The sequence below is a fragment of the Heterodontus francisci genome, chromosome 4, assembly GCF_036365525.1.
Source record: "Heterodontus francisci isolate sHetFra1 chromosome 4, sHetFra1.hap1, whole genome shotgun sequence".
NCBI classification, from domain to species: domain Eukaryota; kingdom Metazoa; phylum Chordata; class Chondrichthyes; order Heterodontiformes; family Heterodontidae; genus Heterodontus; species Heterodontus francisci.
Window position 1 is genome coordinate 199,563,035 of NC_090374.1, and position 14,443 is coordinate 199,577,477.

At 44.2% G+C, this 14,443-nt stretch overlaps 1 protein-coding gene across 14 annotated transcripts in view; it reads right to left on the bottom strand.

Moving 5' to 3' along the window:
- The window catches only part of LOC137369472 (multiple PDZ domain protein), a 419,370-nt gene that overhangs the window by 49,371 nt on the left and 355,556 nt on the right, over positions 1–14,443 (bottom strand). For all 14 annotated transcript variants that reach the window (XM_068030740.1, XM_068030727.1, XM_068030738.1 and 11 more), the window contains 3 exons: positions 13,074–13,219; positions 9,599–9,682; positions 5,297–5,490 (listed from right to left, as the gene is read on the bottom strand). In XM_068030740.1, the coding sequence (XP_067886841.1) occupies positions 5,297–5,490; positions 9,599–9,682; positions 13,074–13,219 (424 nt within the window). The remainder of the gene's footprint in view (positions 1–5,296; positions 5,491–9,598; positions 9,683–13,073; positions 13,220–14,443) is intronic.

Genomic DNA, 14,443 nt, shown 5'->3' on the forward strand with positions numbered 1-14,443 from the left:
AGTGGTGAGAACCGCAGCCTCACAGCTCCAGCGACCCGGGTTCAATGCTGGGTACTGCCTGTGCGGAGTTTGCAAGTTCTCCCTGTGACTGCGTGGGTTTTCGCCAGGTGCTCCGGTTTTCTCCCACCGCCACAGACTTGCAGGTTGATAGGTAAATTGGCTATTAAAAATTGCCCCTAGTATAGGTAGGTGGTAGGGAAATTGAGGGAAGGGGGAGATGTGGTAGGATTAGTATAAATGGGTGGTTGATGGTCGGCACAGACCCGGTGGGCTAAAGGACCTGTTTCAGTGCTGTATCTCTAAATAAATTTTAAAAAAAATAAAATAAAATATGTGCCTCTCCACCAGGGGGAACAGGTCCTTCCTGTCTACTCTAGCTAACAGTCTGTTACAAGGAACTTTTTTTTTAATTCATTCATGGGATCTGGGTGTCGCTGGCCAGGCCAGCATTTATTGCCTATCCCTAATTGCCCTTGAGAAGGTGGTGGAGAGCTGCCTTCTTGAACTGCTGCAGTCCATGTGAGGTCAGTACACCCACAGTGCTGTTAGGAAGGCAGTTCCAGGATTTTGACCCAGTGACAGTGAAGGAATGGCGATATTGTTGAAGTCAAGATGGTGTGTGACTTGGAGGGGAACTTGCAGGTGGTGGCGTTCCCATGCATTTGCTGCTCGTCCTTCCAGTTGGTAGAGGTCGCGGGTTTGGAAGGTGCTGTCTAAGGAGCCTTGGTGCATTGCTGCAGTGCATCTTGTAGATGGTACACGCTACTGGCGCTGTGCGTTGGTGGTGGAGGGAGTGAATGTTCGTGGATGGGGTGCTAATCAAGCGGGCTGCTTTGTCCTGGATGGCGTCGAGCTTCTTGAGTGTTATTGGAGCTGCACCCATCCAGGCAAGTGGAGAGTATTCCATCACACTCCTGACTTGTGCCTTGTAGGTGATAGACAGGCTTTGGGGAGTCAGGAGGTGAGTTACTCGCCACAGGATTCCTAGCCTCTGACCTGCTCTTATAGCCACGGTATTTATATGGCTACTCCAGTTCAGTTTCTGATCAATAGTTGCCGCGAGGATGTTGATAGTGGGGGATTCAGCGATGGTAATGCTATTGAATGTCAAGTAGAGATGGTTCGACTCTCACTTGTTGGAGATGGTCATTGTCTGGCACTTGTGTGGCGTGACTATTACTTGCCACTTATCAGCCCAAGCCCGGATATTGTCCAGGTCTTACTGCATTTCTACATGGACTGCTTCAGTATCTGAGGAGTTGTGAATGATGCTGAACATTGTGCAATCATCAGCGAACATCCCCACTTCTAATCTTATGATTGAAGGAAGGTCATTGATGAAGCAGCTGAGGATGGTTGGGCCAAGGATACTATCCTGAGGAACTCCTGCAGTGATGTCCTGGAGCTCAGGTGATTGACCTCCAACAACCACAACCATCTTCCTTTGCGTTAGGTATGACTCAAACCAGTGGAGAGCTTTCCCCCTGATTCGCATTGACTTCTGTTTTGCTAGGGCTCCTTGATGCCATACTCGGTCAAATGCTGCCTTGATGTCAAGGGCAGTTACTCTCACCTCACCTCTTGAGTCAGCTCTTTTGTCCATGTTTGAACCAAGGCTGTAATGAGATCAGGAGCTGAGTGGCCCTGGCGGAACCCAAACTGAGCGTCACCAAGCAGGTTATTGCTAAGAAAATGCCGCTTGATAGCACTGTTGATGACACCTTCCATCACTTTACTGATGATTGAGAGTAGACTGATGGGGTGGTAATTGGCTGGGTTAGACTTGTCCTGCTTTTTGTGTACAGGACATACCTGGGCAATTTTCCACATTGCCGGGTAGATGCTAGTGTGTAGCTGTACTGGAACAGCTTGGCTAGGGGCGCGGCAAGTTCTGGAGCACAGGTCTTCAGTACTATTGCCGGAATATTGTTAGGGCCCATAGCCTTTGCAGTATCCAGCGCCTTCAGTCGTTTCTTGACGTCACGCAGAGTGAATCGAATTGGCTGAAGTCTGGCATCTGCAATGCTGGGGATTTCAGGAGGAGGCCTCTTGCACACTTCATTGAACCAAGGTTGGTCTCCTGGCTTGATGGTAATGGTAAAGTGGGGGATATGCCAGGCCATGAGGTTACAGATTGTGGTTGAGTACAATTCTGCTGGTGCTGATGGCCCACAGCGCCTCGTGGATGCCCAGTTTTGCATTGCTAGATCTGTTTGAAATCTATCCCATTTAGCACAGTGGTAGCGCCACACAACACGATCGAGGGTATCCTCAATGTGAAGGTAGGACTTTGCCTCCACAAGGACTGTACGGTGGTCATTCCTACGAATACTGTCATGGCCAGATGCATCTGCGGCAGGAAAACTGGTGAGAGCAAGGTCAAGTATGTTTTTCCCTCTTGTTGGTTCCCTCATTACCTGCTGCAGACCCATTCCAGCAGCTATGTCCTTTAGGACTCAGCCAGCTAGGTCAGTAGTGATGCTACTGAGCCACTCTTGGTGATGGACATTGAAGTCCCCTACCCAGGGTACATTATGTGCTCTTGTCACCCTCAGTGCTTCCTCCAAATGGTGTTCAACATGGAGGAGTACCGACTCATCAGCTGATGGAGGGCGTTAGGTGGTATTAAGCAGGAGGTTTCCTTGCCCATGTTTGACCTGATGCCATGAGACGTCATGGGGTCCCGAGTCGATGTTGAGGACTCCCAGGGCAACTCCCTCCCGACGGCCACCTCTGCTGGGCCTGTCCTGCCAGTGGGGCAGGACATACCCCGGGATGGTGATGGCAGCATCTGAGACATTGTCTGTATGATTCCCTGACTATGACTATGTCAGGCTGTTGCTTGAGACAGGCCCCCAGATGTTAGTACGGAGGACTTTGCAGGGTCAACAGGACTGGGTTTGCCATTGTCGTTTTCGGTGCCTAGGTCGATGCCGGGCTGTCCGTCTGGTTTCATTCTTTTTTATGGACCCCGTAGTGGCTAGATACAACTGAGTGGCTTGCTAGGCCATTTCAGAGGGCATGTAAGAGTCACCTGCATCGTTGTGGGTCTGGAATCACATGTAGGACAGCAGATTTCCTTCCCTAAAGGACATTAGTGAATCAGATGAGTTTTTACAACATTCAACAATTTTTTTTTGGTTATCATTAGATGATCATCAGACTAGCTTTTTTTTAAAATTCCAGATTTTTTTCATTAATTGAATTCAAATTCCATCTTCTGCAATGGTGAGATTCAAGTCATGTACCCACCCTTGGTCTCAGTTACTAGTCCAGTGACAATACCACAAGGCCACCACCTTCTCACGTATCAAATACCTTCTGAAAATGCATCTGTCGTATGAAATATGACAATCAGAACTCTGGTGATGGTTCATTGATCTGAAACTTTAACTCTGTTTTTCTCACCATAAATGCTGCCTGACCCACTGCGAATTTCCAGCATTTTCTGTGTTCCTTTCAGATTTCTAGCATACGCAGTATTTTACTTTTATATATGAGTTAACCAAGCTCTGCCAGGATGATATAATTAGCTTCAGCACCCTGGGTATGAGATGATGAAATTGGCCAAGGCCTGCTATGAAACAGTAAGTGCTTTTGGAAATGCAATTTTCAAATTTGCAGGATAGGATCAGGCTCAGTGGAGATGTTCGCATAGTTTGAACATTTTCTTTCTTAAAGCCATGATATATATGCAGGTTGCTGTTATTGCAGTTCAACAGCCTACCAACACTCACTGTCAAGGCATGAATGATGACAATTTAATGAGGTACCAGAGGGTGTCCAGTGCCCATAGTATTGTAATCCTTCAGGAAAGGGGAGAAAAATTGGCAAGAAAGAGAAATATTACTGTTAACCAAAATCTTCACTACGTGTGTAAGTACAGATGATGCATTATTGCTTTAAGTCGACCAATACTTACATACTAAAAATAGAAAAACCAAAAACTCAGTCGCGAAGCTTCCTGTATGGGTTAATGAGGAGATCAAAAACAAGACAGACATTCTGGGTGCTATGATACTCGTCTAGTCAGCTGTGTTTCTGGGGGAAGTGCCACTCAACTATAACTAATCCGAGAGCATAAATAGATAACAGATTTGTAACGAAACTTGGCACAAAATACCTTACAGCTAATGCATTCTATTTTCTTGCCAATCATTTTGTATGGAAGAAGTCACAATACTATATTTATGCCTGTATGTTCTAAATCAAGACATGTAAGAATTTTGCTATATGCTACCAGATATGACTGTACTATTTATGATGCAAAAAGTGTTTCATCCTAACTTTGTAATCAGAATTGTTATAGCCATCTTATGCTTCATGTATACTCACTTCTCTCATTTGGTTATGTGTTTGCCAATATCATATTACTGACTGGGGTCAATGTATTCCTTTATAACTATCATTTATATTTTCAACACTTTGTTTTGCCGTAAAGAAGCCATAATTTTCTAACTCTGGAATAAAATCTGATATGCTGTATTACATTCAAAACATTTTATAGGATTAGCCCTCAAACTCATATTCTCTCCATCACAAAAATTCCTTACTTCTATCACCCACCTTCACCCTCATCTCAGCCCATCTGATGCTGAAACCTTCAGTCATACCTTTTGTTACCTCCAGACTTGACTATGTTCTCCTGGCCATCCTCCTGAAACTTGAGCTGATGCAAAATTCTGCTGTCCATATCCTAACTCGCACCAAACATGTTCTTGCTGACTTACATTGGCTTCTTGTACCGACCCCACGCAACACCTTCAATTTAAAAATCTCATTCTTATTTTTAAATTCTATCATGAATTTGCCCCTCCCTAATTCTGTATCCTTCTCCAGCCATGCAATTCCCCCTGAGCTCTTTGACTGACTCTGACCTCTTGTGCATCTCACCACTTCAACTCTGGCCTCTTGAGCATCTCCCCACTCCTTCTTTTGACTGGCCCCCATGCTTTGGAATTCCCTCGCTATGTGCCTCCATTTCACTCCTGCTTTCTCATCCTTTAAGGCACTCCTTTAAATTCACCTCTTTGACCAGGTTTTTGGTCACCCCTTCTAATATTTCCTTCTTTGGCTCAGCATTCCTCTTTACTATTCATGACTCTCTGAAGCATCTCAGTGTTTTTCTACAATAAGGGCAAGTTGTTTACTATACTTGACATTAAGTTTCGACATTTGAAATGTACTTACTGAATAATACCAATAGGTACTGTAACAAAGGGGTTTCTAGGAAATTGTGCAAATGATCCTTGTGCATAATCAAATTTGCGACCAGTAAATGGAATTTCTTTGATACCTTTTTCCAACAATACTCAGTCCAAGTCCTTTCCCTGGTTTCTTTTGCAATTCAACAATCAGCAAGTCATACATATCTTCCTCCTTATAATGGCCTTCATCCCTGTAGACTGTCAGCCGCACGTTTTGTGGAGTTTGTCTCAGAACATTTATTGCCTCGTCGTGAGTTGCAACTCTCAAATCAATTCCATTAACCTATGGAAACATAATGGAATTTGAAATTACATTGTCAGTATAAAACAAATTCTATGACCTGGAATGTCCATTAAGGGCACAATTCAGAAAATGCACTGGACACTGTGCCGATTTTGCCGAGGTGAATTTACACCCTAGTTTACACGGAAATGCATTTGCATAAGCCCAAATATAAAATCTGCCATGAATTAGCTTAACTGATTATTGACTGGAACATGGTCAGTGCGACTTCAAGGTGACTGAACTAAACTAATTTAAAAATGTGAAAAACCAGACGAATCAGTGGTTTCATTGGACTGCTGGTCACAGGTCTTATGTAACAGGAGCAGGTCAACTGATTCAATTTGAATTTAAAATGAATTGACATGTTCTAATGGTATCATCTGAAACATGCACCCCGATTTTGACTGCCTCCACTTGGCAGTAACCAATAGTGATCCTGCTTCCTTCCTACCATTAACCTACTCTTTTGATCATGCACCTGCAGGAAGGAAGCGGGTTTCTATGTTAAATATGCAGATTGGGTTTGATAATGTCATCAGGACCTGATCTGCAATTTCAAAGTGATGACCCGCACCTGTTGATGAAAGGCTCTGCATTTAAAAGTACCCTGGAAGAGGTCAGAATGGCTACATCCTTTGACAGAAGGAACCAGAATTATGACAGGTAGGTATCAGGCAGGAAGACTGCCTCTGCCCAGGTCTGACACTTCCCTGGAGGCAGCAAGGGACAGAAGGGAAATGATATCTCCCGTGGACAGGAAGAGGCCAGCGCCCAAACCAACTAGACGTGGCTGGAGGTCCGCAGAAGTAGGGAGCAGCAGGGGTGTGGTCCCTTGCAGCTGGATACAGTGCCGCAAGAGATTTATGACCTAATAAGGAAAAATGAGTGGCAAGACATATACATAAAGGACTATCTAACACATATAACAGTCATTCATGCTGAATTGATGTCACCTCGAATCAAAATGTCATGATATGCAATATAGAGTTTGAATCCTACCACGTCAGTAATAATTCATGTCTTTTATCTCCCACTGGTTCTTCAAGAGTGATGGAGGAGCAGCAGCAGGAGGAGGCCAAGGAGTCCTAAGAGGAGGGCAAGCACTCCGAGGATGCGCTGTCACAAGACTCATGCACAAGCACAGATACGTACAGCTCAGTGAGTACTGCAGTAGAGATAGTTCGGATTCCACATGGTGAGGCACACATTAATGACAGCAGGTGTTGGAGACAGGAATGTCCCCATTGGAGGGCGCAAGACACTCCAAGCAATGCTCTGCTGGATGTAGATGCTGAGCCTTAGGTATCATCCATGAAAAGGGAACTTCTGGAGCAGCAATGGGAAATGTGTGTCCTTTTGTCAGCATTTCCAGACATTCGGAGACAGATTGGAGGAGTCCATCACTAGCATGAGTGCTAGGATGACTCAGGCATTTGCACTGATGTCCACCTCCATGGAAAGAGTGGCCACCTGCATGGAGGATCAAGCGTGGTAGGCAACCTAGTGTATGCTGGCCCAGATCAATGGCCTGTACAATCTGCCACTTTACACAGGATGCAGCAAAGCCTCACCTTGGTGGCTCAAGATCTCAATGAAATGCAGCCAAGCGCTCCCCAGCTCCTGGCTAGCAGGGAAGTGGACACGAGAGGGAAAATGGAGAAAGAGAAAATGGAGAAAGGGCAAATGGAAGTTGGGACACTTCTCATGGTGCTCCCACTTCTCATCCCTTGCTTCCACCCCCGCCCCACCTCCCCCACCAATTCCAGACAGAGCCGCACAAGCTGCCTCCTGCCCTAATGACCAAGTCTGCTTCGTACAGTTGCAGGTGGGGCAGTCTTTGACACAACCCTCATGGGCTCCAAAACCCAGAAGCCAGCCGCCACAGGCATCTCATCTGTCACAGGAGGGGAACAAGGAAGACCTATTATTTACACATTGGGGAATTCACTTGGGTGTGTATAACAATGTTCATGGTGTTATGTGTTAATGTAAATGAATCAAGCACTTTATCAGAACTCTTCACTCTCCTTCACTTTGTTGCATCCTGAATTCCAAATGGAGAGTAGCCTTCAGGAAAATGGTGTGACTAGGTTGGAAGTTGAGGAAAGGATCTGAATCTAATGGTTGGATATTTGACTGTGGGAATGATTTGTATGGGGGGGGGGGGCGGTGGGGGGAACGTGCATATGGTCTCTCGCACTCAGATTAGCTGAAGCCTGCTTTTATGAGGCCATTATGGGCTTCTCTGGCATCCAGGAAAGGGACTGCAGGCATCTTGGCCACTTCTGGGTCTTCCTTGGCTATAAAGCGGCCTACACCTTCCTCCTCCTGCAACTCTCAGCACACCACAACCATTCTTAAAAAGCTCGTTGGTGTATACGGAACGGCACCTCCAGATTTGTCCAAGCACCTGAATCGCATCTTCAGCAACACAATGGCTTGGGCCAATGATCACTCTTGTGGTCATCTGGTTCTTGTTGTACTTCATTGCAAAGTGCTGGCCTTACATGAGTCACAGCCAGGTGTTCAGAGGGTAGCCCCTGTCTCCAAGGAGCCAGCCACTGAGGTTGTGTAAATGTGTGAAAACCTGTGGGAGATGTGACTGTCACAGAATGAAGAAACCATGGCAGTTTCCTGGATGTTTTGCACAGACATGCATGATAACCTTGCAGAGGTCACAAACTATCTGAACATTGATGGAGTGAAGTCCTTTCCAATTAATAAATACTCTAGGCTGATCTGAGGGTACCTTGACTGCCACATGTGTGCAATTACTTCCTGCACATGTGGGAATCCAGCCACTGCAGCAAATGCGAGAGCTTTCTGTGTCTGACTGGCCCTATCAGTGTCAAAGTGGACATAAGTGGCAGGCCTGGCAAATATGACATCAGTCACCTGGGAGATGCACTTGTGAGCAGGAGATGGTGAAATCCTACAGATGTCACCAGCATATTTCTGGAAAGAGAGGAGGCAAAGAAATTCAGGGTTGTGGTGACCTTGGAGGCCACTGGTAACGCAAGGCCACCCAGTCTACTTGGAAGGAGGTCTTGCACCAGGAGGCTGCAGATGTCCTGCTGCGAAAGGGGGTACAGGAAAAGAGAGCTTGGGGTGTACGTACACAAAAGTTTGAAGGTGGCAGTACAAGTCGAGGCGCTTTTAAAAATAGCACACGGGACTCGTCTTTATTGAGCTATAGAGTACAAAACAAGGAAGCTATGTTAAGAACATAAGCCATTCAAGCTTCACCACCATTCAATAAGATCATGGCTGATCTTCCACCTCAGCTTCACCTTCCTGCACTATCCTGTACAATCTGTATAAATCACTGGTGAGACTGCAATTGTGGGCACCACACTTTAGGAAGAATGTCAAAGCCTTGGAGAGGGTGCAGGGCAGATTTCCTAGAATGGTACCAGGATGTGGGACTTCAGTTACCTGGAATGACTAGAGAAGCTGGAATTGTTCTCCTTAGAGTGGAGAAGGTTACAAGGAGAATTAGGAGGTGTTCAAAATCATAAAGGCCTTTGATAAAAGAGTAAATGAGGAGAAATGGTTTCCGCTGATAAAAGGTCAGTAACCAGAAGACACAGATTTAAGATTTAAATCAAAGGCGACATGAGGAGATTTATTTTTACACAACGAGTTATTAGCTGCACTACCTGAAAGGGTGCTGAAGGCAAATTCAGTCATAACTTTTAAAAGGGAATTAGATAAATTCTTGAAAGGGAAAAAAAATTACAGGGCTATGGAGAAAGAGCAGGGGAGTGAGACTAACTGGAGCACTCAGGCATGATGGGCCAAATGGGCTCCTTCTGTGGTGTATCATTTCATGATACACCCTCTGTGCCATCTACTGACAGAGTACATGTACAAATTCTTGCTGCAAAGGAAACTATTTTTTCTAACAAGGAACTTCCATTCAAATGCTTTTGTTTCAGTTGGTTAATATTTAGTCTGAATTGTGAATGTAAAGTTTTGATTGTATTTTTAATAGTAGTGTAAAATTCTATGATAAATGCATATTGACTATTGTAATACATCTGAAAAGCTTTCTCAGTCATAATCTAACATGAGTAACTTAGGTTTCAAGACCTCCCTCCTTTACCTCCAATATTTGATCTCCAGCCCACAGTCTGCCATCTTTGGCTGCAGCTCCTTCCTCATAGACTTCATGAATAATTATGGCACCCTGGAAATAAAATTTGAATGAAATAGCACTCAACATAAATTAAACAATTTAGATATGTTTACTAGGCAGCTGTCAAAGCCTCCTCTTTGTTCATTAGCTTTTCAAAAGTAGATTGAAATAAACCTACATTTGTTCCCAGTTGCAGCGTTTAAAGATGTGCAAAAGGCATGAAGAAAATTGGTGCCATTACTACATGATATTCAACCACTACCCATAAACTGTCACAATTCAGCATTAATTATGCCAAAATTCTGAGTGGTCATAACAAACCTCTCACCTCTGAGTTCACCCAGTGACTACAATAATCCCTCTTGAGTTACACCGAGCTGGTTTAATTCCAAAAGTTTGATTTGGTCCATGTTATTTCTTTCTAAATTCATATAGGTTTAATTACCTTATTTTGAATATGGGCATTACATAGGCCCGTTTCCAATGTACTGGTAACTCCCTCATAATGACAGCCAACGTCTAACCAATTTTCTTTTTAGTCTTCAATACTTTGGGATGAATTCCTTCTGGCACTGGAGATTTATTGGTTTTGTGCCCTTATCACCAGTTTAAAACTTCCAATGTGTTTATATCTGGGTCATTAAGTTTACCTGGGTTATCTTTATTTGGTGACTGCATGTTTCTCTTATCTTTCCTTGTGAATATGTAGAGAAAGTAATAATTCAGAATGCTTATTACCTTGTGCTCAACCTCTATTTTGAGACCATTTGCATGATTTATGGATCTCACCTCTTCTCTGGCTGTCTGTAATGTTTTTTTAAAAAGGCTTTTCAACTGAAGTGCAGGGTTGAAATGTAAGACCCAATTCCAAGGGCACTGGTTTACAGATCTCTGAAGTACTAGCAGGCAGGACTTAAACCTTTCAACCTCAGTTGCTGTGAAACACAGACACGCTACTGACTTATTTAAATCCTCAAAAACAGGTGGTTTGTGGTCAGGTGATAGTTTTGATATTTTTGAAGTTTTAACCTGATTCCAACCCACTCACTTCCAGATTTAATAGAGATGGGACAAGGGTGGGCAGCCAACCCATGTCCATCTAAATATTATAATAAGGCTGGTAACCTCAGATTTAACCTGCTTTGTGGGCTTAACTCTGGCTGGCTTTCCCAGCTTCGGCAAATCTGGCAGATAAAGGGTCAAGCTAAGCACCTTTATAGCATTGCTTGAAGGTCAGGAGGAGCAGGAGTGCTAACTACCCCCCAAGCTTACCAATCTTGCCTTGGATCAGACACTCATACAAAGACCACCACAGAGTAGGGACTGGACAGCCCACAGCCTCCTGTGGTCAGGAATTGGACCCTTCCAGGATCAGGGATCAAACTACCCCTTTTCCCCACTCCAGGATCCCAGTAGCAGCTGCATCCTTCCTAACAGGGGTTGCGACTTGCTCCAGTGTGTTCTCCGTCTGAATAGAAGCCAACACTGACAATCAGGCTGACTTCTGGGCAGGGATTCTGCCAAAGAAAAACACACACTGTGCAGTCAAAACTTGACAGCATGCAGTGAGACCCTTTCTCATCCAAAACTCCTCGCCCTGCCTATGCAACCAGCTTCTGTCACGATCAGGCCGTTAGAGCACATTTTCCTTACTATGCTTTGATGTAAGGAATCGCCTGAGCACAGGATAATGAGCAAAACTGGGCAGGGAGGATCTCGCACACTTAAAATAACCTGTCCAATTTTCCATCCATTTAAGCTAATAGATGAAAAATTGGGCAAGTTCTGCTACATGCATGGCCTATTTCCTTCTATGGGCTGCACCCAGGAGATCTTTTACACTCACCTGCAATGAAAGAAACATCTGCCCAATGCTTTCTACTCTAAGCCTCTGAACGTTACATCCTTTTTAAAAATTCATTCATGGGATGAGGGCGTCACTGGCTATGCCAGCATTTATTGCATATCCCTAATTGCCCTTGAGAAGGTGGTGGTGAGCTGCCTTCTTGAACTGCTGCAGTCCATTTGGGGTAGGTATACCCACAGTGCTGTTAGGAAGGGAGTTCCAGGATTTTGACCCAGCAACAGTGAAGGAACGGCGATATAGTTCCAAGTCAGGATGGTGTGTGACTTGGAGGGGAACTTGCAGGTGGCGGTGTTCCCATGTATTTGCTGCCCTTGTCCTTCTAGTTGGTAGAGGTCGCGGGTTTGGAAGGTGCTGTCTAAGGAGCCTTGGTGCATTGCATCTTGTAGATGATACACACTGCTGCTAATGTGCATCGGTGGTGGTGGAAGTGAATGTTTGTAGATGGTGTGCCAATCAAGCGGGCTGCTTTGTCCTGGATGGTGTCGAGCTTCTTGAGTGTTGTTGGAGCTGCACCCATCCAGGTAAGTGGAGAGTATTCCATCACACTCCTGACTTGTGCCTTGCAGATGGTGGACAGGCTTTAGGGAGTCAGGAGGTGAGTTACTCGCCTCAGGATTCCTAGCCTCTGACCTGCTCTTGTAGCCACGGTATTTATATGGCTACTCCAGTTCAGTTTCTGGTCAATGGTAGCCCCTAGAATCCCCCCCTAGTGGGGGATTCAGCAATGGTAATGCCGTTGAATGTCAAGGGGAGATGGTTAGATTCTCTCTTATTGGAGATGGTCATTGCCTGGCACTTGTGAGGCGCGAATGTTACTTGCCACTTATCAGCCCAAGCCTGGATATTGTCCAGGTCTTGTTGCATTTCTGCACGGACCGCTTCAGTATCTGAGGAGTCACGAATGGTGCTGAACATTGTGCAATCATTAGCGAACATCCCCACTTCTGACCTTATGATTGAAGGAAGGTCACTGATGAAGCAGCTGAAGATGGTTGGGCCAAGGACACTACCCTGAGGAACTCCTGCAGTGATGTCCTGGAGCTCAGATGATTGACCTCCAACAACCACAACCATCTTCCTTTGCGCTAGGTATGACTCCAGCCAGCGGAGGGTTTCCCCCCTGATTCCCATTGACCTCAGTTTTGCTAGGGCTCCTTGATGCCATACTCGGTCAAATGCTGCCTTGATGTCAAGGGCAGTCACTCTCACCTCACCTCAGTATTTTGCTTCAGTATCTCCTGTTCCTTCTGAAATCTTCCATTATGTTGTGGCTGATAATTGGTTATACCAAACAAATTTCAAAATAGTACACAAGTACAAAAGGAATATTCCAGTATAAAATGTACTGGCAATGGGAAATTTCAGGCTAATTATAATACATAACATGTTTTCTTCCCAAATGCAGCATACAATACAAGGCAAAGCAACAGTGATCGTAGTCATAGAGTCATAGAGTTGTACAGCAAACAATACACTCGATGCACATTGGAATAGTTTTACAAAGCGTACAATAAGCAATATTTTTAAATTGTGGATAGCAAACCTTAGGGGATTAATCCCATCAAATATACTCACCAATAAGGTATCTGCCCCTCCAACAATGCTCAGCCCAAGTCCAGTGCGTCCTTTGGAAATTTCAATGGTTGTTTCTTGTCCAGGGATAATTAGACAAGATGCCATGTCTGATGTTAATGAACCAGGGGTTGAAGTTCTGCTTGAGCCTTTAATTATAATTGGAACAAATTCTATTCTCATTGCATGAAATGGCCAGAACAGAAACTGTGACTCAAAATGTGTTTATAAATATCTGCCAATTAGGAGAAATTGTAAAATAATCTTTTCTGTAAGATATGAAATACAATTAAATGCACACTGGTGAAGGGGGCACTGTTTAACATCTTACTTATACTAATGCATAACAGGAGAATGATGCACAAGGCCTACCACTTCTTTGACATGTAGCAGGAATTTCACCCAGGACTGCATAATCTGCCACATGGAGATACTGTAGTTGTATTCTGCAATTCCTGGTGTTTATCAGTAAGAAATGCTGAAGTCTGCCAACCGGTAAGCACTCACAAAGATAAGCTTGACACAAAGACTGGCATTCTCCTCAACCAATTAATAGCCTGCCTCAAATCCACTGAAGATTTTTATTTTAGTTTACATCTTCCCTTACACTGCAAACATTTTACTTTCCTTCACAGATGTAGTTTTTACTTAAACTATTATATTTCTATGCATATTTTATACATAATTTTACAACAGCATTTTTGTACTAACTCCTTTACAAATATGTCAGAAGTGTGTTAGACGTGCTGCGGATGCCATATTGGTACTTAAAGTGGCCTCGTAGCACCCACAAAACGGGTTGCTACAGAGCCCAATTTCTCCCCCCTCCTCTTCCTGTTCCAGGACACAACAAAGTATAATGAAAAGCCTAATGGTGGTTGCGGAAGATAGGACTATCAGTACAACAGGGACGCTTCTAAGCAGGTAAAAAGATTTTTGGACGTGCACTTAGGCTGTAGCACAATCTCAAGATTTGGACAACAAATCACTCAGATCTTCTCTTACTACTTTATGTCATCCACACCTCTTAAGTCTGTAACAGCCTTTTCATCTACTCTCAATCTGTACTCATTCAATGTACAAAAGTGTTCTGAAGAGATCTCGAAGGTTTCATAAGACTTTAGTCTGCATAATGGAAAGCTTTGGCTTTAACAAGAGAAAACTTCTTTTCAGAATGATACTTTCTGACTGAAAAATAACAACTTGCATTTATTTAGCACCATTAATGTAGTGAAATGTCCCAAGGTGTTTCACAGGAGTGTTATAGAACAATATTTGATGCCAAGCCACATAAGGAGATATTAGGAGAGGTGACCAAGCGTTTGGTCAAAGGTAGGTTTATAAGGAGTTTCTGAAAGGAGAGAGGGGTAGAG